We start from the raw sequence: 26,953 nt of genomic DNA on the forward strand, positions 1-26,953 counted from the left end.
GCCTGTATGTCTGTGTCTATATGTCAGGTTGGGTATCAGATGCCACCTCTCTGGGGACACCTCAGGCCCTCCAAGGTTTGGAGGCCTATCTCCACCCACCACCACTTCCCCTGCCGGTGGCGGACTCCCTCAGGTGTCGGTGTGTTGGTGGTTCTCTGTGTCTGGGGGTGGGCGTCCGGGTACACACCGGCTCACTCCTTGGCGGCCGCTTGTCGGGGCCTGGGGCCTGGGGCTCGCTCGGGCCCCTTTGGAGGTGGGGTGCCCCCGGCCTCTCGGCCTAGGGCTCGGTCACTCAGGCGCAGCTGGGGGCCGGCGGAGCTCACGGGCGCGTCACTGCAACCCCCCCTGGCTTCTGCTCCGCGGCTGCTGAGTGAGCCCTCATCTGGGACTCTCCTCAGCTCTTACTGGGACAGTGGCGCGGCTGCCCCTCTGTTGGTCTTCCATGGTCTCTTGTGTTCTGGGGGCCTCTGGATGTCTGGAGTTTTGATCTCCTCCATACCCGCTTCACACCCTGGAGGACGGGGCTGTGGCCCCCCCACACTCCCTAGCAGATCATTACATGGAGAAACCTTTGGAATGCAAGCATGCTGATCCACACAGGTATGCACACATGGGTATTCACAGACGCGGACTAAAGCTTTCTTGGCTGCTGCCTCAAAGCACACTGTGCGCTGTCTATCTTGCGTGCTGCACAATATCGTTTATTACTTAGTAAATACTGATATCTATGACTAGCTAGTTTATTGTGATGGTGCTTTGCTTTCTCTATTATTATGTTGCTCTTTGTTGTTTGCTATCTCCTCTGTTTATTTGTTTGTTTGTTTGTTTGTTTTTTCTCCATACAGGTGACCCAGGAGTTTTTTTTTTTTTTTGTCTCTCTTCCCCCCCCTTCTCACCGTCTCTTCTCCCCTTGGGTTTTCTTTCTTTCTCTCCCCCTCTCTCTCTCATTCATTCCCCCTGTCCTATTTATTAAAAAAAAAAAAAAAAAAAAAAAAAATGACAAAGGATGAACTGAAGCTCTGCCATCACGTAATGTCGCATACTGCTGTTTCTGATGTCATTTAAAAAGAAAAAAAAAAAAAAAAAAAAAAAAAAAAAAAGGAAGCAAGTCATCTTAGTGTACGTGAAATGTCAGCTGATAAGAATAACAGAAGGAAGAAATTATACATCTTCAGCAGAGATGGATGACTGCGGGGAGGAGGGACCTCCTGTGGCGTTCAGCAAAGTACTTAGTCATTCTGTCTCTGGTGGACCAGACCACTGTGGAGAGGCTGGGCAGTGTTGTCTGTAGATAGACAGACAGATACTTTATTGTCCCCATGGGGGAAGTATGACTTGGACACTGCAAAGCCAGACCCCTCAACAAATATGGGCACTCGGCACCAACAGATACAGATTTAAAAGCCCAAAGGATAAGAACATCACTCAGACTGGATTTGAACTGCAGCTTCGTTTTATTTTGATCTTACTGACAGTTTGTACAGTTTGACTGTATTATCATTTCTTATATTTTGTCTACTTTATTCACACACGGAGGTGGACACAATACTAGGAGTGGCCACAGTGAAAAACAGACCTGACCAGGCTTTGAAGCCAGCGAATGTATTGCAGCAGATGAAGCTCTACAGAGGAAATAAAACTAATAATTGTGAATAAAATGTCTTTACTTAAGTTTGTGCTTTTAAAATTGTTTACCAAAAACATATATGGCACATAATATGCTAACGTTTGAATGTAAATTAACTTTTTGCTTTTCCTGGTTGTCACTAATGATACTGCACAGTATAATCTGACTCTTCCAATAAAGACTTTATACAATCAGGTGTTGATCTGTTGTGATTTATACAAAAAAATGAATGATTGGTCCTCATCAAAATGATGCAATATCTAAAATCTAAAGTTTATTTAGTCAAATAATGAATCATTAAGGAAAGTGTGATCGGTATAAGCTGAATATATATATTTCAATTAAATTAAACATTTTACATTATATTTATATATGTAACATGTAATCAGATTACTTCAAGCAGGCATTTTGGGGCTTGAATATGTTTAAGTGTAGCGTTGTGCACCGCTTTTATTTGGCTTCTTCACGGGGTTCCACGTCACTTGTCCACAGGGTCTCCTTGGGTCTGTGTTTTCTGCTGACTCAGCCGAAGCGATGACACAGGAGAGCCGGGGGAGACGCGCAACTCTAAATTGCGTTTATAGAAATCAATGGCTCACTCTCAAGTAAATCCCATCCCACGTCCAGCAATGAACAGATGTTCGGGTTGCCACCTAGCGGTAAAAACACTCCACGCTGAGCAGCTGGCTTGTGTTGATGTATTGCTCCATATTCTTTCTTTCTTTCTTTCTTTCTTTCTTTCTTTCTTTCTTTCTTTCTTTCTTTCTGTATTTATTTATTTATTTATTTGTCCCCGATCTGCAGAGTTTCTGAAACCGTTAATGCACTTAAATAACGCACGCCCATGCGTAGGTGTTAAGAATAAATAGTACGAGATCTAGCAGCAGACTTTCATGAATCAAAACCACCAATCAAAATGCTACTCTTGGGTGAAATGCGGAATATATTAATGTCATAGTCAGACGTTGATCTTTTGAAGTTTTTTTTTTTTTTTTTGGAGGGTCTGATGAAAGCCTGTGTGTGTGTTTGAAGTGTGCAGAGCAGCTGGCTTTGTGTTTGTGGACTCCTCCCGTTGTGTGATGAAGTTCAGATGCGCGCCGTTGTTCCGTACGCGCGTCACCAGGGGCACAGAGGAGCTTCCCGACGCGAGGGGTGGATGGAGAAATGTGTGGATCACGATCACGGGAGGCTTTGCACATGACATTACCCACCCCTTGCCTCCTCGTTTGACTGACGCCCTTCGACTTTTACAGGATATGCCGCCACCCTTTGTGTAAACCGAGCTGCTTTGGATTCACACATCCAGCCACCGTGTTTCGTTTCGCGTCTGTCTTCCAGCAGAGAAGCTCTACGGGGCGACTCGGACCGTAAACATCGCCTCGGTCACTGGCCTTTATGTTGTAGGTTACTCAGAGGAGCCTGAGTGCGTGTTTTATTTTTTTCCCCCTTTGATACAGGAAATGTTGGCATGGCTGCCTCGGGAGCACATAAGTGTCCGAAGAGCGAGAAGTTGGACGAGGCGCAGGCTTTGGCCAAGAGCTGCGCTGGGAGACCAGATTTCCTGCCTTGTGATGGACTCTCCATATGCGCCACGCACAGTCACGGGAAGTGCTTCAAGCTGCACTGGTGCTGTCACTTGGGCTGGTGTCACTGTAAGTTTGTAGTTTATCAGCTGCATTTATTTCAAAGAATCGATTCTCACTATCACCGAAGGCACTGCTGGCAAATGTGCGTGGTATTTGGTTGTTATGTGTATGTGTTTAGTTAAAACCACACAAGCACTGTTGCCTTCCTCCACTGAAAGGCTCAGAATGAGGCAGATATGAACTTTATTTGTTAAACAAGTTATAACGCTTCACAGATTATGTAAAGGTTGTCCGTCAGTCTGATTTCTTACATGCGCCTACAGGCAGCATTGGCTTCCCCTCGGGAGAAGCTGATGTCGTTTCCTGTTATTTGATTGTTTGTTTGGTGCAACTTCTTCATTTTATTGCTATACTCGCTCCTGTAATACTTCATCATCAGTTTATATGTGATCGAAGTTAATTCTTCCTACCCTTCCTCTTGCTGTATGAATAGTTTATGCCGTCTAGACAATGGAGGCTGAACAATTCATAAATTTACTAGTAGATTTACTACTGTACAGCTCTGCTATTTTTTAAGCTTGTTTTTCAGGCTTTGTGAAACTGGTCGACACAGTCTGATGACACAAACCCGAGTCACCACTTTCATTTCTCTTTTCAGGATGATTCCGTGTTTTATTTTTGAGCAAAAGTCCCGTAAAAGCACACAATGACCAGACACAGTTATTCCCCCATTGACCTACAGTCTGATAATTCACTTCTCTGTGCCACTGCTGTCCAAAAAAAGCAGATCACTCTTTTATTAGATTGGCAGTGAGTGTCGTTAACACTCATTAGGGCAGTAGAATATGTATTAATCCACTGCTGAAAATAGTCCCAGACTAAATCCACTATTTACTCCCGTTTTTTAGTATTATGCCTTAACTGTGAAAATTCCTGAGCCACAGCTGTCTTTGTGACCCATTTTTTTCAAGACAACAGGGAGGACTGTTGGAAGGGCTGAACCCTTAATATTTTTTTTACCTACTGAAAAATGCAATTTGTTGACAACAACAAGAAATGGAATATTTCACCATCCTTTAATATGTTGTAGCCACAGCCCTCATCACATGCTCACACAAGTATCATGCACTCAACTGCTATTCTTGAGCCACAACACTGAACTCTGCAGCCTTGTAGTAATTTCATTTGTATCGACTATTGCATTGACTGTAATGGGGATGAAGTGCAGGGGTGCAGCTCCACTCGCACACGCACACTTTCCTTTCCTTTCCACTTTGTTTGTGCGCCACGCTTGCCATTTGAACCTCGCTCGACCTGACACCCTGAGACCACCGCAGATTCCCAGTAGCCGGGCCTGCACCTGACAGGATGTCCCTCTCTCTGTGCTGCCCTAATTTATCCCCATCTCTGGCTGCCCAGGAAATCCTCAGATCAGTGTAAAACACAATCACCATCTACCCTGCACCACTCACTCTGAGCTTATAGTGTGCAACTGCACAAGTCACATTGTAATCTTTGCTGTGTAATCGTTGGATTTAGACGCCCGCCTCCGTCCGGAATGAGCCAGGCGGTTTTTGAAATATCAGATGTGGCAGAAAAATGATGAATTCCTTCCAGTGTTTATTACAAACCACATACAGCATTTATGACTCCACGCAAAGCCCATTCTGTGTTTCATCATTTGTCAACATTTAGACTTGCTCCTCCTTTCTGTTTTTGAAATGTTCATTACTCTGACTGAAAGTGTGCCACAAAATAGACACAGAGCTTGTTATGATATAGGAGAAAGAACCAGGCATATCCTAATGGAGCTTCTCACCTTCTCATCTCCTTCCACTGCAATTCAAAGGTTCCCCTCGCACCACGGTGAAAATAAACCAGCTAAGACTGCTGAATCAGGCAGAACCAGGGCACCCAGTGAGAGAAGTACACTAGCACGCCTTCACAAAGCTTTCCTGCTCGGCTCACGCCCTTCTCCTCTAGAAATCCATAATAACACTGGATGCAAAAGCAGGAAATGTTGTAACAGCCTTATCTTGTCACGTTTTCATTTTGAATGTGCCTGCGACGGCCGCCTGGAGTATAAACTTATTCTGAAGCTGATAATTGTGCATTCACCACAGGGAGTCTTGCCGGGCTGCCTTTTTAATTACATTTATAATAGGTTCCCAGCAAAACAAATACAAAAGGTCACTGCATATGAAGACTCGGCTCAGCAATTTAAATTCACAAACTAAAATTCTTTCCATTATCTCACCTGTAGAGCAGCGTGAGATGATTAGGTGTGACTTAACGCCTGGCTTCTTCTATTTTTATGTGCCTGCTGCAAACTGAACGCATCCACAATGCATTTCTTCCAGTTTTCCAGACTCAAATCATGTCTGCAGGCTAGCACAGGAAAAATATGTTGGATGGTCTTCCAGTGTTTTCCATTTAGTTGTGGAAACTTTTGACAAAAAACAAAACAAAAACGACCACGGAAAAAAGATGGTGGAAACTAGAATTAGATGTAGGTGGAAGCAATGTTCCCAGCTGGTGACAACATCAGTCCAAGCCTCTCATTAGCAGTAATTAGCTGTGTTTAGTGTCACCGCCAATATGTCATGTCTGATGAGAGCTTTTGCTCAAAGCGGCGCTGAAACCACCTGGTCTGAACACTTTTTTTCCCTCCTTCTCTCACTTCTCACACTTTATTCTTTAAGAATTGATTACAATTACCAAGCAGAGCAATGAATTACTCATTACGAAAGCCTAACAGAGTCTGTAATGAGTCCTGAACAGTCTTGTCAGTCTGCTTGTACTCTGCCAGGACTAATTTTGAACTTGTAGATACAAGAAAATGGGATCTTTCTGTCAGGCTCCCAGGGCAGTCTCATCCGTTACACCACGCAGCAGAAGCTCGCAACTATTTCTAAAGGGAAATACAGAGATTTGTTGAATATAGCCCTGTGCTGTATTGACCGGTTTGGTGACGGGTTCAAAATTTATAGCACTGCCAAATCATAAAAAGCTTCACCGATTATAAAGGGATCAATATATTGTCAGCACGGGCCTGAGGGGATGTTTTTGATTGATTGCTCATGTTTAGGATCTGCAGCCCTTCAGTCGCTTTAAATGCTGGTGTATCAGTGATGGATGCAGAGCATCGCTTTTGTTTTAATGGACAGGTTTGTGTTACTGCCATCTGACAAGAATACCTGACCAAGTCGGTTCTGAAAAGACTCCAACTTTGTCGTGTCCTTACTTAATTAATAAGAAGCACGTGTCCACAGGATTCATAATTTCCACGCTCAGTTGTTGCCCATGCAGAGGGCTTCAAATTGTCTTCTTCTTCTTTGCATAGAATTGAGGTTTCAGCTACTTTATTCAAATCGGTGTTTTGATCAAAATGAAGAAGGTTCATAGCATTTCTTCCTTCAAATAGTGCTAGCACAGTTTGCTGAACTATTTGTTATATACAGGAAAGTCTGCACAGCAGCCACTGTGATGGTTTTGATTTTAAATTCGTGGGCAGACAGCGCAGGAGCTGTTTGTCCAATCAGATGCAGCTCGGGGTTTGTTGGAGGCTCCAGGAGAGAGAGTGCACCTTTTAGTTCTCTGTCTAGTGGTTTTTCCATTAGTGTGCGTTGCTGGAAAGTAACATGAGCCCTTCCTTTAGACTGCTGAAACTTGGAGCTGAACTTTAGAATACATCGTTACAGAGGAAAACACCGCAGCTGGCATGCAGTTACTTTTAACAGGTCCACAATTTAGGTGGCAAATTTGTTGTGATGTGATTTAAAAGGGCAAGAAAAAGCCTTAACTGTTTCTTTTTGTGTGTTTTTATGCATGATGTGATATCCAGAATGCTTCCACGCATTATTTCTTTATTCGTGTTTATTCATTTTTGTTCCGTTCCTGGATTTTGCATTAACCGAGGGAAAAGCAATCGACTGTTTCATTAACAAGACACTTTGACAAGTCGCAGAAAGCAATAAAATCAACAATGGCTGAAATTTGTTTAGCTGCTTCGGGCGCATTGATCATGCTGGCTCATTGTCTCTGTAATGGCTTACAGGACACTGGCGTGTAACGGCGCCTTGTTATTAGTTCCTATGGATTCTCCTTAGACTGTAAAGCAGAGTCAAGTAATGGCCAGCAGTTGGGGACTTCTTTGGTTAGACTGTGAAAAAGCCTACAGGAAAAAAAACCCCTCAAATGGCCTCAGTAGACACCTTCCTGATGATTTCATGGTCTCAACCTCCAGTTTCACATCCTACTGAAAACAACATTATGTTTATTTTGTAAATTACAGTCCCCATTAGAGTTGAAAACAATTATAAAGCAGGTCGGTGATCTATCACGGCTGCATGAGCACCCAGTGTCCCCTGATTTCTCAGAGACATCCCCCGTTCTTTGTGTCTGGTTTTAGAACGAGATGGCACGAACAAAGGGGTGACATCACGGTGGCCACCTACAGCCATTTTTTATATACAGCCTGTGGTTTCTCTTTCTGTGACGGGCCAAAATCTCTGCTATAACAAAGGCTTGCTTTGCTGATTGGTCACTAGAGCATCAATAGATCACTTTTGGCGTGCACAGAATGATTTCATAAGATAATTACAGATTGTTTAAGAGATCGATTCTTGGCCATTGTCGCCAGGAGTGATCAGTATCTCTTTTTAATGGACAAAAAAAGTCTTAAAGGGGAATTCTGTCAATTTTACACATCAGTGTGTGGTTACATATTGCACTCATGTAAAGGTAAAAAAAATCCCTTTGAATTCCCTTCAGTGCCTCTTGAGTCAGTGTAGGCTGGAGGTGTGCAGTTGAAAAGAAGTGAGCTTGACAGACATCTGTAACCTGCTCCTTATCTCTGCATGTGGCTACATTATCTGCTACCTGCACAACACACTTGAATCTCTAACCAAACTGTCACGTTTGTATTGCATTGACCAGAAAAAAGTATTCTCTAATTAGAATAAATAAAAGAACTGTGTTAAAGCAGTGCAGTGCTAAATCAGTGGAGGGCTTTTCAGTGGTGTACTGTTTTGTGTGCACAGGGACACAGTCAGGAGTGTTTCATTAGGGTTACAGACTAAACAGTGGACTTCCAAGTGGCTGCCTCCGGAGGCATGAAACAGGAAGCACGATGCCGGGTTGGACAGTCCTCTTCCATGAAACCTGAAACTTGTGTTGTTTCCCCCTTAGCGCAGCCCCTTTTTGTTGGCCAGATTTAAACACAAAGAGCAGCGGATGTTGGAGCCTGTAGTATCCGCTGGCCGACTGGGCGCAGCAGCTGTTATGAGGAATGATAACAATCTGCTAAAATAATTGTTTTTGTTCGATGGGTTTTGCCAACATGCTGCTTTGAACTGGTATGTGGCACATTCAGTGGGCTACGTAAAGCCGGTTGGCTTCAGCTCAAACATGCAAAATATCAAACTGAGGGGGATGTTAATGACTCATTCACTGCTGAGGCTTCGACGTGAGCCAATATCGAAATGACATAATGTGTGTGTGATGCTGACTACATGTTGGGCTTGTCAACAATAATCCAGCTGCAGCTGGTAGGGCAGTAGAAGAGTTGATATTTTTTACAGTGTGATTTTGAAGGGGAGCAGGGGACTGATGGGCTGCAGGCAGCATTTTCCAGAGAATCTACCTCCTGTATTAAAACAGTCTTTGCAGCCCTCGGCCAGCTACAGGCCCAGGAGAGAGGAGGCGTGCAAGATGGAGACGTGCGGTAGCAGAGGAGTACTCGACTCCCTCCTCTGAGCAATCTGCATCTCCCTGCTTGTTCTTCCACTTCCTTATTAACCTTTTCAACTCTTGAGTTTTACTATAAATAACTTTGCATCTTTACGCAACATTCTTTGTGTACCGGTTTCAACACTTTATCTAGCTAAATAATCACTAAAATAATCCAGATGATGTTTTTTATGTATATATTGAAGATACTTTTCATTCCCTGCTTTCAAATTGAAAAAGCTGCTTTCGTAATTAGAATTTTGTAATGAAAATCTGTTAATTCTTCATTGGCTTATTTACATCTCCTTTAGTTAATGACCTCATTTATATCCCAAATGCTTTTAATCGGTCCCTGGTGAACTTGTTGGGTTCAGCTGGGTTTTAATTGTAACGTGATGAAAAGCTTTTCAGTCGAGAGTCATTCCTCCCCTTCACGAAGTGCAAAGCGTGTCCCGCGCCCGGTCGACCGAGGCTGCCGTCAGCAGAAAAACACAGCGCCCGTGTTTGTGTTGAGAACCTCCCATTGTTTGACACCGAAGGACTGAAACCATCTGACATTCACTGTTGATGTTGCAGCTGTCTGATGGTTTTTTTATGCTGCCAATCTTCATTTGTAGCAGGACAAATTTCTCGTGGCATCATTTTGTCTGTTTGTCTGGGTATCTCTGACAAAAAGGACAAACATATGTTTTTCCCTCTCCACCATTTTCAGGCAGATTTATCTTTAAACCCTCACTATTCAAGGACAACACTGTCACATTTGTCTTATTGTCTTCAAAATCCAAAACAAACAGCGAGGAACTGATTATATTAACAAGTTTCGCCTGTGTAGATAAAGCTTGTTTTGTTATTACTCCACTTTTCATTCTGTTGCCCTCAAAAAACTGCTAAACAGTGAGTCACAGCATCGCCTGCACGCACACTGCTTTATAATAGTTAATTTAGCTCTTTTCATTTCACAAATGCAAAACGAAAAGAAACACGTTGAATATTTTTGCTTTGTCCATGAATGAAAAATGTCCCATGCCGGGAGTTTGTGCAGCATGTGGTGAATGTTGCAGACTGTTCTTTCTTTGTCGGGACATGTGGTCTTTGTTAGTGCGGAAATACAAACATGCACAGAGCGGGGGCAGCACACGCAGAGGTCACCCAACAACTGACGTCTGACGTTGTCATGCGAGGCCTGCAGCACCGGGCAGCACATTGTTAGAGTACAGCTCAATATCAATAAAGCTGCTCAGACAGAGCTGGTGTCGGTTTCAGTCGTCACTGAGCAGTGTACGTACATACAACCCTATAAAAGCTATTGCTGAGTGCAATATTTATTTTAGTCAGAAAAGAAATGCAAGTTTTATCAATCTTACATAATTTTAATCGCTTGGAAAGCCCAAACATATTCTGTGGGTAGTTTTCAGTTCCGGTGGATTGGTTTTATACAGGGGCGGGATTGGTAATTGGTTTACCAACGCAAATGAACTCATTTGTACACCTCAAAATTGGCTCAATTTACTGCAGTTTCAAGCTAGTGGTCTCAAAAGACAAAAAATAATAATAATTGTGTGCACAGCATTGTCATCAGTGCGACCAGGCTGGGCTTTTAGTATGCTGGGTGCTGGTATTCGTGTCGAAGCATAGTGTAGCTGATATTCACATGTTGGTTTTGTTCTTGCATCGTAATAGTTATATTCTTGTTGTGATGTCATAGCTTTCAAGTGTGGGGAAAAAAGGTCCTTGATTGTATAAAACCCCCCATCAACATTTCATGTGTTTTCTTTATTAATTTATACAATATAATAAATATACTGTCAAGTCAGGTTTGTTGTTAGCCAAGTTTACGTTACTTATGTTGGTTTGCTACAGCCTTTAATAGCACTAGCTAACCCCTTGAACAGTGTTGGTCAAGTTACTTGAAAAAAGTAATCAGTAACTAATTACTGATTACTTCCCCCAAAAAGTAATCCCGTTACTTTACTGATTACTTATTTTCAAAAGTAATTAATTACTTAGTTACTTATTAAAAACACGATTTACAACCTGAATAGGTGATAAAGCGATAGATCTGTCAGCCCAATTCTACTTTTTCTACATAATCCATCATACAAAATGTAATCAAATGGAAAAGTCTCTTTTTAAAACTTGTTTTATTAGTTTTAATCTTTTAACTTTATGCATCAAGCAAAAAATTTAATTATATGCAACATTCTCTGACTTGAAGAAATTAGTTTAACATTTAAACCTATTTTCTGCACATTCCAGCACATAATATAAAATATTTTTTTGTGTTTACACTCACTCTTTCAAATAGATGCAAGTAAAACACAGCAGAAAATAAATAAAATCAAAGACTAGCGGTCCTGTTGCTCTATTTTCACCTGTAAAGCAGGAGTGGGGTAGGCGGAGGTGTGCTCTGGTGCAGGTGTGCTGCAGCGGTCAGGTGAAGAATCTGCGAGTTTCTCTGTGAATTTCCCATTACGTCGTTGCGTACTCGGAGCTTGTTTAGGGTTTTTTTTCGGTGTAAAAAGAAGTTTTCTTCCCACGAACGATGGACACTAATGTTTTTGTCACTTTTTATGGAATCAAACTCAAAGTAAGTACTTCCACGTTTTAAACGCTGCACGCTCATACTCTCTCCTGTACTCGATATATGATCCATTGTTGATCTGCACACAGCTGTCGTCACGAACGTCGCACTCGCTTACGTCACTGTCATGAGACATTCTCGCAAACAAATCACGGTTTTAGTAACGCAGTAACGCAGCGTTCCTACGGGAAAGTAACGGTAATCTAATTACAGTTTATGCAATAGTAATCCCTTACTTTACTCGTTACTTTACTACTTAAAAGGTAATCAGATTACAGTAACGCGTTACAAGTCACATGTTACTGCCCATCTCTGCCCTTGAATGCTTAGACAATGTCGTTGGTCAGTGCGATGTTGAGCCTGATGATGCAGGATCAACACCAACATGGGGATATCAGATCATGCGTCCAAGCACCACCACTGATCTGATTGTTCTGTTGGAAACCTGAGTGGATGAACATACAGAGATGAGGTGCTCCAACCTGTACTTATGATGTTCTTACTGTAGCACTGTGGCTATTTCAGGAGGACAGTGCCCGCCCCCTCTCTGCCAGCAGTAGAAAAGGCTTTTCTGAATCAGGAGGATAAACATTTAGTCCACATATCTCTGCTATTATGTCTCGGACATGCTGGGTTGATAACCAATGACCACTGCAAAGCTGCAGGCTGCGCAGATGGAAAGCAATTCCTTAACAACAGATCTGGACACTTGTGTGTAGAGGGGTGACTGCTCGTATCACATCCAAAAAAGGCCAAACCTCATATTATTGTCTTGCGAGGACTTATATTGTTGGATTATAAAATCTAGTTAAAAGTAGTTTAACAGGATTTCAATTCTAGTTTTTGGCTATGGAGAGATTGGTACTTCAAACTGATATTTCCACACTACAGAGAAGTGCACAAGAGTAGAATTATTCAGGAATTTTAAACTAAAAGCATCTGTAAATTTTGTAAACGTTTACTATTGTCAGCTGTTTCTTGGATGTAACTTCTGAGTCTGAAAAATCATTGGAGCCAATGTGGAAGTGCTTTCAAGTTGTATTCTTTCTAACAGCCAACAGTAGGCGACTCCTCGGGTTTTAGAAAAAAGTTTGGCTACGCTGAAGTCTATGCGAAAACTATCCTTCGGCTCTCTTGATCTGTGGTCTCAGAAAACAGTTTTCCTGATGTGTTTATGGTTTAAACTGATGGTGTTAAGTCTTACTGAAAACAACATTATATTTATTTTTATGTTACGGTCCCCATTAAAAGCAGAGTATGCTTTAGGGCTGGCCAACCTTGTGATTGCTACTATATGAGCATGAAGTGTACCTCGGTTTTTCACTCAGATTAACCCGCCACTCATCATGTCTGGTATTAAAAACACTAAGCTGACTCGAGCCTTGGCTACAGGACTTTAATAAACAATTCAATAAGCGTTTAATTGATGTAGAAACCAAGGTTGCTCAATGAAACAAAAACCCAGCTGGTGTAGTTTCTTTTAAACCTTATTTTGTCATGATCCTGGGTCTGTTGACCCAGCGTTTTGAGTTTTAGTTTATGTAAGCCCGTCAGGTTTCCTAAGTTCATTTGTTATCATGCCTAGGTGTTTCTAGTTCTTATTATTTCCCCCTCGTGTTTCCAACTATGTTAAATCTCCCCTGCTCTTCATGCGTTTCATGTCTGTGTCTTACGTTGTCAAGTTCGGGTTGTCATGTCTATGTCTCTTTATGTTTCCTGTTTTATTGTGAAGAGGTCTGGTGTTTCTGTGTTCATCGTGTTCAGTTTTACTCTCCCACGGTGACGTCATTATGTTCATGTGTGCCAGCTGTTTCCCCATGTGTTCCCACTTCCCTCATCATCCTGTGTGTATTTAGTCCGTGTGCTTTCAGTCATTTGTTGTCAGGTCGTCTGCTCATCCATGTCTCATCCCCAGGTACCCATGTCAGTTCACTATGGTTAAGCGTTTTCATGTTTTGTTATTAGTTCACCCAGTTTAGGTTATTGTTTAGTTTTCACCGATGCCCGATTATTTTTACCCTCATTGCTAGCCTCAATAAACGGCTTGTTTTGTTTATCCACACTACGTTTTGGTCTGCGTTTGAGTCCTCCTCTGCAACACATACGGTCTGCCCCAGCCAGACCGTGACATATTTGAGTTTCTCTTTCTGTGTTGTTGACATGACTGACTTCATTTCTAAGCAAATGTCACCCTTGAACTCTTCCTTCCATACAGAGGCCTTTGGGGGGTTTCACAAAAATCTGGTCCAACGCCTTCATTTATTTCAAGCACGCAACCTGTTATAAGGAACCGAGAACTTCAGATGACGTCGTATTTTTCACTTGCAGATTCTCCACACGTTGGCAATTAAAGAACGAATAATATGAGAACATTTAAAAGGTTCTGTTTTTGCATTATGATTGTTTTCCGGCTTGCAGTCTTTTTTATGTTTATTGGATACGGCACATAGTCCCAGTATTAAAAAACAGAAGCTTGTTTTTTTTCCCCCAACATATAAAGATTCTCTCTTCTCATTTTTTTTCTCAGATTATTGTAAGTGAGATTTATCACACATACCGTACTGTCCTCGGGGCTCACAGAAACAGTGATATTTCTAAGAAAGTGCAGACACCTTGTAAATTTACAGACGAGCTGCACTCCTTCTGCAGGGCTGCTGAGGACAAGCAGTGTTGGTGTAGCGTTAGCTCCATATGCCTGTCTGTTTTGTTGTCTGACTGTGCATCTGTCTGTCTCCTAGTATTGCTCATGTTATTTGAAACTCCAGATGGATGAATGCAATTAGATGTAATATGCTAAAAAAAAGGCAACTAAATGTCAACACATCTCCTTCTACAGCTTTAGCTCTCATTTGTTGCCGCTTTCAAGCCTGCCTGAATGGGCTCATCTCAGTCTGAACATGGACCATTGAGTTTCTCTCATTAAGCAGAACAGCTACTCTACCTCCCTTTTTGTCTGCATCAATATTAGCTCTTGTGTTTGATATTAAAAATATTTACAAAGTCTGAAGATCCAGCCACATCCTCTTAAACGCCTCGCACGCCACGTGGCTAACGCAGTCTTGTATAATTTAATAGTGAGGTGGTCGCGTGAGTTATTCCACAACACTGCAGCTCATCTGTAAGGCTTGTGCTTGCTTTAAAAAAAATGTTCTTCAGCATTGAAAACTCACTTTGTTCATTCATCAAAAAAAAGATGGCCTCCTCCCTAATTTGAAGCAGTTTGATATTGTCAGTGTAGCCTAGGAGAAGAGTTTGAATGGAACAAGGCAGCCACTAAAACAAAGGACAAGGACACACCACGAGAGGAAGAGAAGTGATGCGTTGGCTTGTCGTCTTCTGTAGTTTCTCTCTGTCTCCTGGGAGCCAGTTAAACACACATCTGAACTGCAATATTCAGGCAGCACAGAGTTGGAGGTGGTGGGCTGCAAACAATGAGTAACATCTGGGAGCTGTTATTTTGAACTATCACCAGCAGAACTTAATGTGGCATGGCTTAGAGTCTTCCAAAAAGAAAAACTATAGAAACACAGTCACTGTGCAGAAAAAATGCTATTTATTGGATTGAGAATGCAGGCTGCCTCATATATTAGAGCTTTGTATTTATATTATGTCAGTAATTCTAGTGTTAATCATGAAAACATCGGCTGTAAATATTGTACACACAAACCCTGTTATTTATTTTTTTTATATTTGAAGAATGAGTCTTGCATCAGTATTGAAGGGTCAGAAATGATTGTTGCTCCGCTCCAGCTGGCCTAAAGTTTACACTGTTTCAGTCTGGCTGCTGTTTCATTACAGATGTTGGAAAGAAGAAAGGCGTCTTTAATTTGGCAGCAGAAAATGCTTTATTATCGCAAAATTACTCATAAGATTAAATAGGTGATCATCTGATTTTAGATAGATAGATAGATAGATAGATAGATAGATAGATAGATAGATAGATAGATGCAGTGTGGGGACTTTGTCTTTGTCAAAACTACTTAAATGAATGCAGGAAAGAACAATCATATTTTGCTCGACCATGCAATACCATCTGGAAAGCATCTAATTGGCAGTGGTTAAATTTTTCAGTGTGACAATAATCGCAAACACACCGCCAAAACAGTAAAAGCATGGCTGGATAAAAAAACAACAACAACAAAAACCCCACAAGTCACAAAATATAAACAAAGGGCATTGCAAGACTTTGCATGACTTTACTGTGACATCGACAGGGATTTGTTAAGCTAGCATCTTTCTTAGATTTGGGCATGTACTGGAATGTGTGGGAGTGGTTGACGTTCACGTACTCATGCTGTCTCCAGCATTGCTGTTGTGACTGAGATTGCTTGCTGTTGATATACGGTGTGTAGGTTTTCAGTCATCCAGGTCGCTGTAGTCCAAGAAGCTTGGGAAGAAAGCGATTGGACTCCGAAATTTCTTCAAGAAATTTAAAGTCCAGTCGCTTTCCTTCCAAGCTCCTTGGAATACAATGACATGGATGACTGAGAACCTACTCAAAAACCCAAATTTGATTTTTCCAAGGAAATTCTTGTCATATCATTGATGCTTGTTGATGCACATTGTGTCACTCAAACACACTCCTCTTCTCTTAGTGTTCTTTTTAACTATATACTGACATTTTCTTGCCTTTTTGGGAGCTGTGTTTCTCACTTTCAGATGAACATAATAAATCCTTGCTATTTTCCCTCCTTTTAAACATTTGCATGGGAAAGCACTTGAGCCATCAGCTGGTAAACCCTTCACAACATTTAGCTGCAGAATTTTTCTTTGTGTTGTTTGGTGTTTGGCAGGTAGTTTAGTGGGTTTGAAGAGTTTTTCCTTTCTTTTTTTTCTGAAAGCAGCTGCATACTGATGACATATGCAGATGCCAGAGGTGGGAGTAAATGGTGAAGGTGTGGGTCTGGAGACCAAAACGATTAGCTGAAAAATGCTACAAGTGGTTTAGGGGATAATTTTGTGTGGGTTTGTCACTATGCGCAACAGCTCTGCCATACAAGTAGGCAGTGGTGTCATTGTTAAAATACAAATGAATGTAACTGCATGTTTTGTTTTGTTTTGTTTTTCTTTAGGCAAGTACGTGTACCAGCCCATGACCAATGTGTGCCAGCTGCCCAGCACGACCGTGCCGCCTGTTGGCTCAGAGTACAGCAGCACCATCGACCTGTCCGTCTCTCTGGCCGAGCGCTTCCTGAAACTCGCCCCTTGCTTCAAGTCCCCGCCTCACCTGGAGTCCCCGAAGTACTGCGTGATCGCAGACCTGTTTGTGGACGACTACATCGTCAAACGTATCAATGGGAAGATGTGCTACGTGCAGCGTCCCCCGCCTCCTTTGCCAGAGCCGCCTCATCCTCCTACCCCCCCACCACCTGCTCCAGCTACACCTACGGTTCCCGAAAATCCCAGCCAGGCTCAGCAACCGCCCAAACCGACACCGTCAACTCAAAACGCACCTGCACCTGTGCAGCCAGTGCAGCAGGTATACGGTGAACACAAACACCCTTCCCCACTGGATAAGGTAAAAGGTCCCAAAATGGACCACTGTTCTTCTCCGTCAAGCTCCGAGGACTCCGGCATCAACGCCCTCGGTCTCCACTATTTGGAGTCCTGTGAGGAGGAGAGCGAGGAGGAGGAGGAGGAGGAGGATGACGAGTTGAGCACAGATGGAAACTCCAGCCCTGGGAGCCTCTGGGATCAGGATGACTGTTCTCTGCTCTCTCCCTCCAAGTCTATGATAGAAATCATCGAAAAGATTGAAACAACTGTGTAACTGACATGGCATCAAGGTGGAATTGATCTATAAGGAACATCTACGGAGCAGAAGCTTATTATTGAGAATAACTCTCAAGGATTTATGACATATGGACCAGTAGGAAACAAACCCCTCTCTAACGCTTCAGCAGGGCTTCGCCCGGTTGTTTTGGGATCAATTTGTTTTCCTGCAGGTGGCTGAGGACAGCGCACCTACAATCTGAAACAGCCTCTCCTCTGCCCGCATCCTCTGCACGGATTGAATTTGCTGAACTTATTACAATAAAGACAGAAGCACAAGAATATCAAGAACATGCACAGTTTACCAAAAAGACCTCCTCATGGTCGTGTGGAGAAAAATCAAAAATACAAAAAAGAATCTAGAGTAGGTGCACATCAGAGGAAATAGGAAAACAAGAAAAGGGGGACACTTTTTTTGTGACACTTCTCTTTAGGTATATATTACTGGAGCTAAATTATGTATGAACCAAGGTGGTATGAGTATGTTTCATGATGATAATGAGCAGTTAGGTAATTATTGTGTTCTCCAGTCAGTCAGTCTGTCAGACTTCGCTGCAATTCAGCATTCGAGTGGCAGATAAGCATGCCGTCCCTTGTTCTCCGGTCAGTGACTCCACCCACACATATTAGTAATTCTGACTCTTCAGCGTAATAACCACAAGGCCAGCTACCTCTCGTGGGCCTAAAGCACACCGGCCTTTTAACTCCTTAATTACTCAGCTCTGAGCTGCTCAGAGCAGGCGCACCTGCTTTTATCGCATTATTAAAAAGATTTGTGGCCCACAGTTTGTCTGCACTTTACTGACACCATCACGGGCAGTAGGGTAGGTAGGTCAGTGTTTGACAATCAAGAATTACAGAGAAGCACATTCCTATACTGAACCTGCCAGTGAGGACCAAGGATACTCTTATACCTTCTAAAAAATGTCTCAGACTTTACAGAAAATTTTTCTGACCACCTTTTCTGGTCAAACTGAACTGAACGACAGTCCCGTTAAGCAAAACATGACTTGCACTGACCTCTATTAGCAGCCGAGAAATTGAATAGCACGGACGCGTCTCCGGTACAGCTGCAGTGACAGGGAGGGAAGTTGTCACAGTAGACACAAGTGAGACAAATATCGCTGAGGGAACATATCTAATTTATAATCTCATAATAATAATAACAATAATAATAATAAACCTACATTGTTAACTAGTTTGGGGACTTTTGAGAATGAAATGCCTTTTTCGTGATGACCAAAAGGGGGGTCTGGGGAGGTCATTCATTTTAGAGTAGTAGGTTACATCTTAAAAGATATTAGAGTGTGAGATAGGATGCCTGAATACCTGTTGTGATGTTGTGATTGGCATAAGAAACAAGTAGCTTATTAGTCAGATAGTAAAATGAAGCTGGGCGGCGTCTTTTATTTTAATGTTTAAAAACATTATTTTCCAGAGAGCTATCAGCAAAAATCACCACAGTTATCACAAATATTTATGGCTGCAATGTTATAAGCACTAGATGTTTAAAAAAAAAAGATGAAGAAGAAGAAGAAAAAAATCATTTTGCATGACTGCATTCACTTGCAGGATTCCCTCATGTCAAACTCCAATTAAAAACATGCTATCAAAGAACAAAGAAACCCTGTAATAGTTATTAAAACAAGGTGTTTTTATTCAGGGACAGCCCTGGACATTACACTGAGCACAGTCCCTTATAATGCAGTCGAAGAAAAATGCATTTTGTTCTTATTCTTGTTATATTATTATTTTCATATGAATAAATCTTAATGAAACTCACCTTTTTTCCCTCTCTCCTGGTTCATCTATTGTGGACAGCGCGAACACCCTCTGTAAAAAGAAAATGCACTCAAACGTCCTCCACACGACACACTGATGATGACTAATGCTCTCCAGAGCTGGAGTGGGTAACAAGAAAAAAACAAAGTAAAGTAAAGTGAGAGATACACTCGAAGTGAGTCACTATTTCAGCTGTGGATGTCTGATCTAAACTGTGTTGAGGTATGTATCTTGCTGCCTTTGAAAGCTTTAATTACTTTGTGCTGCACATTTTAAACATTTTAAAGGGGCAGGAAAAACATCGGGAGTAGGTTGTAGTGGAAGATTTAAGATTGGACACATTCTTTGCTTCAGCTTTATGTAAGACAGAAAACACTGAGCTTGTTCGATGGCGACAGAGACCCCCTCCCGGTTTCCTCTGGGCTTCTGTCGCAGACAGTCTTCTCCACACTTCGTCTAGCAGCAGATTTTATGAGAGACCATGCAAGCTTCTTTCTCACCTTGACTGCAAACTGAGATTGATTTCTCCACGCTTCTTTTCCCCCTTGCATTGTGTCTATCGATCCTTTGTGCAGAGAGAGAAAACCAAGGCTTGGATGAAATGCTAATCAGTTTATATAAATGTACATCCACTATTCTGCCCAAAGATGAAGAGGAGAGGAGTGGAATTGAATGCTGGAGAGCAGATGACATAGAGTGGGAGAAGAAGAGGAAAACCTGAGAGAGAATTTGTGGAGGGAGTACAGCAACAGGCAGGAGATGTGGAAGCTCAATTAGCGGGATGATGATGATGCAAGCACATGTAAAGTCGTAGGATGGACTTCATGTGTGCATACGAGTGTGTGTGTGTGTGTGTGTGTGTGTGTGCGCGCGCGCTCCGGTCTGTGCAGACGCACACACATTTTTACGGCGTTATGAAATAGTTCCCGTTTTTTCAAATGGTACAGAGCGATTCCATGAAGAGATCACTGTTACTGTTAATCCCTCACAGCAAAGTCATTCGATTGGCAGGAACCATTGAGCAGTGACAGCATGCTAACACACACACACACGTACACACACACACACACACACACACACAAAGTCACACACCAAGTCACACACCAAATGAAAATATGCCCTTGTTCAAGGACTGCTTCACAGGCCAGGTTGGCACAGCTTGAGTCACACAAGCTGTAGAGGGATGTCAGTTTCACTCTTTCCATTCTGATGTTTGCACAACCACATTACCTTCCTAAGGAGACGTCCTTTTAATTTCATACAACTCAATTTCCTCTACATGGGGCAAAACAAAACAAGCAGATCCCCAATACTTAAAAGAGGTTTCAAGTTACAAAATGAAAACATGAAGTACCAGCAGGGACACACCTGAGTAGTAGGAGAAGGATTTTAGAAATACATCAAATACATCTGCTCTCATGGGGAATCCTCAGAAACTTATTAAAAATGTTTCTTTAAAATAGATGCTAACCTTTTTGTGTGTGTAACTGCAAGCAAATTAGAAGCATCACTCCCAGATACCTCTGTTTATAATCTCCTATATTACATTATATTTACTTAAATGAGAACTCCATGTCTCTAAATCACATATTTGTATTTCAAATAAACACAAAATCCAAAGAACTGCCAAAGGGATAAAAGGTCTGGTATTTTCTTTGAACTATTCTTTTTCCAGGGTTGAATGATTGAACATCATACATGTTTAATGACTTTAAAAAGCAAGAATTGAGTGTACAAGTTTCTTTTTTTGGGGGGGGTTCTCTAATCCACTGGGTCAAAAGTATGTGCACAGGCTTAATTGCATACACACATCCCCACTTATAATCAGCTGAATGTCCCATAGCAAGTTGGACCTCAAGTGGACATCAACAAGCTTCTGGAAAAATTCTGGCTGGATATTATTGTTGGCAGAATTAGTAGAGTTCATTGAAATTGTTTAGTTTCCTGGCATGGACCAGGATTTTAAGGATATTTCATAAAGTTTCAGTTGGGTTGCGGTCGTAGCTTTGGGACGGCCGGTCCAGAAGCTTGCTGTTAGCGCACTTTATCCGTCCAAAAAGCCCGTTTTGATCTGTGTTTAGATAACTGTTCAAATTTCAAGAATTTGGAGGTAGTCCTCTTCCTTCATTATTCCACTTATTTTGTGCAATGTACCAGTAGCACTGGCAGCAAAACAGCCCCAGAGCATGATGCTATTACCACTATGCTTTGGCAGCTGGTACAGTGTCAATTCTGGAGCAGGGTCTTCTTTCTTGGTGGGACCATCTCTGTCAATGGTGATATACAAGTTTGCCTCTCTGTGGACAGTGGCACTGGTCCTCCAGCAGTTTTCACTTCTTGGCAGGCTTGGTGATCCCTGGGTTTGTCCTGAATATTTTGACCAATTTCCTTGCATCTGAGTACTCTGGGAAAGTGGTGACACATCTAAATAGCTTGTACCTACTGTATGTGCACTAGTTTAAAATGATGATCCTGCAGTTGTTTAGAAAGAGCCAATTAAGCTTCTGGAATAGATTTCCCAAAGCACCGACCTCAAGCCTACTTCTGCCAACAAGCAAATGAATTTAAATGAACTCTACAAATTCTGCCAATAAGAGAGGTCAAAAATCCAGCCAGAGTTGTTCCAGAAGCTTGTTGATGGCTTTCAAGAGCATATGGTCGAGTTGCATTTTGCCAGGAGATATTTAAACAAATATTAGTGGAGGTATGTATAGTTTTGAGCTTGTATGTAATCATTTGACTTGTGTGGAAATTCCAAAATAATTTAAAACATGCTCACCCAGTTTTTGGTTTTTAAAAGTCATTTAAATTGATTGTTGATCATCTTGGCAACAGTTCAAAGAAATCATTAACAGCTCAAATTTACCACGAAATTCGTGGACTCCATGAGAGCAAAGAACGTAAACCTTTGACCACAACTGCAGCTCAATGTGATAATAAAAAGGTTGCTAATTTTGTCTCCTTAAAGCAAAATGCAATTAACAGGAAAACTGAACAGCTGACTCCTTGGAGTACAGCATGCTGAATGAGACAAATCAGCACCCACCCATCACTCGAAGTAGCAATGCCCTCAGGTTAGTCATAGGGATGCAGGTCGTGCTGCACAGCGTATAGCTGAAGTAAATTTAAAACTTCAGAGTTTTAGATTCATGTGCATTAATCATGGGCAGGCAGACAGGTTAAAAAAGCAAACATCATCCACCTGTCAGACAGAGTACAGTGAGATACTTTTCAAAACCTAAAACTGCTTATGGGAACGTTTATGACTAAAATCTGGAAGTTAAAGTGTTACCATTATTTACAATTTGACAGCGCACATCCTAGAAATCCATATCAGTTCCTCACAGACAACCAGCACCATATTTGAAGTATACATATTCAGAGCTAAACTTCAACAGCGGCACTCAAAGGGACCATTTATGCTTCAACATTCTGTCCCTATCACTGGCCTGATGCAATTGGCATGCACGTAATGGGAAAACCCACCAGCACCCTGCTAATAATCAGTCGGACACATGGCTTTGCCCGAGCCGTGCTCTGTGGGTGATGGGTGTCTGATAAGCTCTATAAACACGAGTGTCACCTGGAGTGCAGCTCTGCATTCCCTGCCTTTGAAATATTCATTACATTTTTCGTCAGCATCTGCCCTTGTCTTTGAAATGGATTTCAGGCACTTTTTAGACACAGAGCACGACTTTTCCTTCTGCTAACCGCAGACAGCAGCTTTAAGCTTTGGTGTCGATAGACAGGGCTGTTTTTGAAAGTGTTCTCTTTTGTGTTGCTTAAAGCTGGTGATTCACCGTCCAATATTCCTTTTGAAAAACTCGTGGGGTTTCTTTGTCATAGCAGAATGACTCACACTGACATGTTTTAATGTGATTAGTTGTCTTTGTTGTAGTAAAATAGTCTGCATTGATGGATTAGTCTGGGGCTGCACAGCAATGGATGATTTATTGTTTTGCACATAAAATTCGAAAACACTTCTTCTTGTTTAAATTATAAGACTCTACCTTCCCTTCCCAGAGAGAGGATACTTCACTGATAAAATAAATAAATATATAAAACCAGTCATTAAGATGAATGAAATAAACTATTTTACATTCACCCTATATAACCACTGCTGATGGGTTTAAGGCCCTGGATGGTGGCCATTAACAGAGCCAGTGTGGGTTTTTGTGCGCTGAAGAAATGTTTGAATCCATCTTAATCACATCAAAGAGACAGAGGATGTTGGAGAAGCCTGTTCTGGCTTTCAAACCTGAAAGCCAGGCAAGTCAATTCGGGCACCTTAAATATTTTTTTGCCTTGTAATTTATTTCATTCGTGGGCGATTGAAGCATGAACTACAGTTATTAGGAGCAGGCAGATTTATTTAGTTTTGGGGTTTGCGTGAGAACAAGGTTAATGTTTTAGTTCTCTGTTGTAGTGTAATTTGAGTTTCAAGTCAAAGAGACATGTTTTTTGTGTTATTACTTTATGTACTGAACATTTTATTATAATATTAAATGGGAAAAGAGAATCATTTTGTTATTTTCAAGCCCAAATGGTGCTGAAAACAAAGCAAACGGCTTGAGGATTTCATCAACAGCAGGCACCCTGAGTGTACGGGGGAGGGTTTGCAATCATGTAAACCCTGATGACAGCACACGCCGATGTTTCCAATCATGTAAGGTACACATCCTCATGATGGAGTTACAGCTGCAACATTCAGAGAATTGAACATCCCCAAACTGCAGCACCTCTCTTTGTGAACCAGTCATGAGCTGATTCTTATCACTCGATTGATGCTGCTTCACAACACTTTGGACAGATGTGGCCCCCATCTGTGAAAGCATTTCATAATGCCGCCACTCAAACATTGTATTGTTCTCCTCTGTTTAATATTTTCTAAAGGGTTGCCTGAAATAGTGATTGAACTAGGCCAGCGCCGGACCCAGACTGCTTCCAGCAGATAGGACTGAAAAAATATGGGACGTAAGCTTTCTAAATCTAAACGCCCGCAGCCTGTCAACCATAAAAAACATTGGTTTCAGGGGAATGATTGCATTATGAGATTTTGGCCGTTATGGCACCCGAGGACGAGCTTTGTGGCTCCATTAACGTGAGTAGAGATCTTGAAGGAAAATGTTATCCTCAAAAGCACATAATCCTTGAACTGAAGTACAAAAAGCAACATTAAAACTTTCAAACTTCTTCTGTGTTTTAAAAAAAAAAGTTCCTTGGTGAGAGGCTCTGAAATGTCACAGAGTTTATGGTTCTTCCTACCGCACCATAATTGGTGGTTTCACAGGTGATTGGTGTCATTACTGGTATGCTTCAATCAAGGCTCTGTGAGGATATTTCTGGGCTCTTTCTTATTTTTCTACTGGATAGCTAAGTTACAGTACACCCACACCAACCTTTGAATTTCATCTAAATAGAGGACATTACACCTACACCACAAAGTTAGAGTGAGGAAGAGAAATAAAGGCTGCTTTTATTGTAGCCTTGAATCCTGCATGCTACTTAAGGCCGAGGTGTTTTGTGAGTTCACATTAAAATGCATATATTCTTCGAATATTTCAGCTTAAAACACACAGAGATGTCTGCAAACAATAGCGGCAGCTGAACCTTGTACAGCAGAAACAGACAAGCAGCATCATCAGATAAAATATTTGATGTCGACCAAAACCAGGTGCATGATACCAGCAGCTCAGCAGGAGGAAATAAGACCGGCTAATTTGGGTTTGAAAAGAAACCTTGGTGTGTGTGTGCTAGAGGAGAGGAGGAGCATCAAACAGACACATCTGATTAAGCAGTGTGTAAATGGACCTGCTGACTGGACCAGATGAGGACCAGCAGATGGTTTTCCGCATCACAGGGTTGGATCTGCTGCACCGTGTCCACCACAGCCCTCCAAAAAGCTCTTCAACCGGCGACACCGGCACAACCACCCCCCCCCGCCCCAGCCTTTTTCCCATCATGCCCACGAACGCTATTAGCATGCAAATACTGGCTGAACACCCCCTGCACCTCAGCTGTCATAGGCTGCACCAGACCTCCAGCTTCTCGGTGCATTAGTGTGATTTTCTTTATTGTTGTGGGATTAGGCGGTGGGAGGGTGGATGGGGAGAAGTGGAGCTAGTTTTTCTCTTGGTACTAATGTCAAAGGTGGTATGTTGTTGAGACTGACACCAGTTCTAATGGATATAAAGGCAGAAGCGAAGGAGAGAAAGTTAGCTTTGGGGCATTTAGAGGTTTGGAGACACACAGTTAACGCCTGCAGTTCCTTCTCTGCTTTTTTATTTAAGTATATAAGTAGCAGCTTATAATATTTCTTCATTCTTCCGATGCTTGAATCAAACTTAAAAAGCAAAGACAGGAAATTTTTTTGTAATAATTATTGAAACATCCATTAATATTCTGTCCAGCACAAAATCAGACAAGCAAGAATGTGGACTGAATTTCAAAACTGGAATTACACAGACACAGTCCAGGAAAGTGAAGTGATTAAGGTACTTTAAGGTTGAAAGAAAATATCAAGGGTGTATTAGCTTATAACTTAACACCACCCTATACTATAACACTATACCCTCTCATCTAAATATACATAGCTCATGCCAAAACAAAAAAAAATTAAAAGAAAATGTTCTTGAAGAGAGGTTTACAAATGTGACTCATGTAAGTTTTAGCAAGAGTACGATAGGGACAGGTCTCTGTCCGAAGTCTTTCTCAGCACCTCTAAGGCTGTCAAAATAACATGTTTGATTTCTTAATTCATTTTTAAAAAATTCAAATCTCATTTTACTGTTTTACTTCCACCAGGAACTTCCAGGACTCTTTTCTCATTGCTTCTGTTCCCAGTCCTCATGCTAAGCTAGCTAGCTGCTGCCTGTAGCTCCACATTTACCAGCAATGAAAGTGATCCTGTCTTTACAGCCGTCTCTTACCAAGAAGGCAAATAACAGTAATTCCCAAAATGTCAAACAGTCCATTAAGCTGCAATCTGAATGGCAAATAAATCAACATGCAACTCCAGAGTCCATTTGGCTTTGTGATACAATCAATGCAGGCACCCCAGGTTGTAATAAATTGTCACATTTCTTGTTTTCCACAAACACTGTACATACTTCAGCAAGGTTAATGAGTAGGTTTTTATTGTAAACATAATTCATATTACTCCGCAGCCGTATACATCCTGCAACAGCAGCCGATTGTTAATTCCCCTGCTCTCAGTGCTGCTAGTTTGTCTTTGTTTCCTGCTCCGTTTCCTGGCTCTGTTTCTGTGCTCGCTCTTCGCTTTTGTGCATCGAGCCTTGCGAGCACAATTACCACAAATTAGATTAATTGCGAACTGTTAGGCTGGTATTTTTAGCCAAAGGCTGAAATGCTCTCTTAACCAAATTAAAAGGCACGGCATATCCAAACGCACATAAAAGACACTCCATAAACACTCACAAACATACTTAGAACTGGAGAATATCTCAACTACTGCAGAACCTTAGCTCAATCTTCCTTTTAAGTCCAAAGTATTTTTTTTTCATCTTCCAACTTGATTCTGTTTCCTTTGATCATCCTCCTCCTTTTACGCTCTCATCCTGACTACAGAGAGTCCGATAGATGCACCCCGACTGCAGCTCACCTTCACTCACATTTCTTGCATGTACATTTGCAGTGCTTAATCATCAGATGGCATAAGTCAAATAAGGAAGAGACCTTGATTTGCTGCAATTTATTCCGAGCAAAATGTTTCTGTGCTAAACCCAAAATGAGTAAACTGAAATCTCATTTATTATCCTCCTGATTAGAGTGTTTTTGCCCTCTCAGTGCTCTGCTCTACATAAAGATATGAAGTTATTTGAGTAACCAAAGTATATTTCACCTGAGAGCTGCTGG

The 26,953-nt window shown here is 41.7% G+C and overlaps 1 protein-coding gene across 1 annotated transcript; it reads left to right on the forward strand.

The window, feature by feature from the left end:
* Positions 1-2,662: 2,662 nt before the first annotated feature.
* LOC146690955 (UPF0524 protein C3orf70 homolog B) lies at positions 2,663-19,091 on the forward strand. Its single transcript, XM_085434170.1, has 2 exons — positions 2,663-3,279; positions 16,597-19,091. The coding sequence occupies exons 1-2, from the start codon at positions 3,096-3,098 to the stop codon at positions 17,292-17,294; spliced, it is 882 nt and encodes a 293-aa protein (XP_085290296.1). The 5' UTR covers positions 2,663-3,095; the 3' UTR covers positions 17,295-19,091.
* The last annotated feature ends 7,862 nt before the right edge of the window (positions 19,092-26,953 follow it).

This window comes from Copadichromis virginalis, linkage group LG16 (assembly GCF_057382275.1).
Source record: "Copadichromis virginalis isolate Kocher_CV1m ecotype Utaka linkage group LG16, C_Virginalis_male_GT1.1, whole genome shotgun sequence".
Lineage (NCBI taxonomy): Eukaryota > Metazoa > Chordata > Actinopteri > Cichliformes > Cichlidae > Copadichromis > Copadichromis virginalis.

Bases quoted from the DNA above. Each gene is read 5' to 3' on its own strand.
- LOC146690955 (XM_085434170.1), top strand. From the start codon at position 3,096: ATGGCTGCCTCGGGAGCACATAAGTGTCCGAAGAGCGAGAAGTTGGAC. The intron at 3,280-16,596 runs GTAAGTTTGTAG...GTTTTTCTTTAG, and splicing joins TCACTTGGGCTGGTGTCACT to GCAAGTACGTGTACCAGCCC.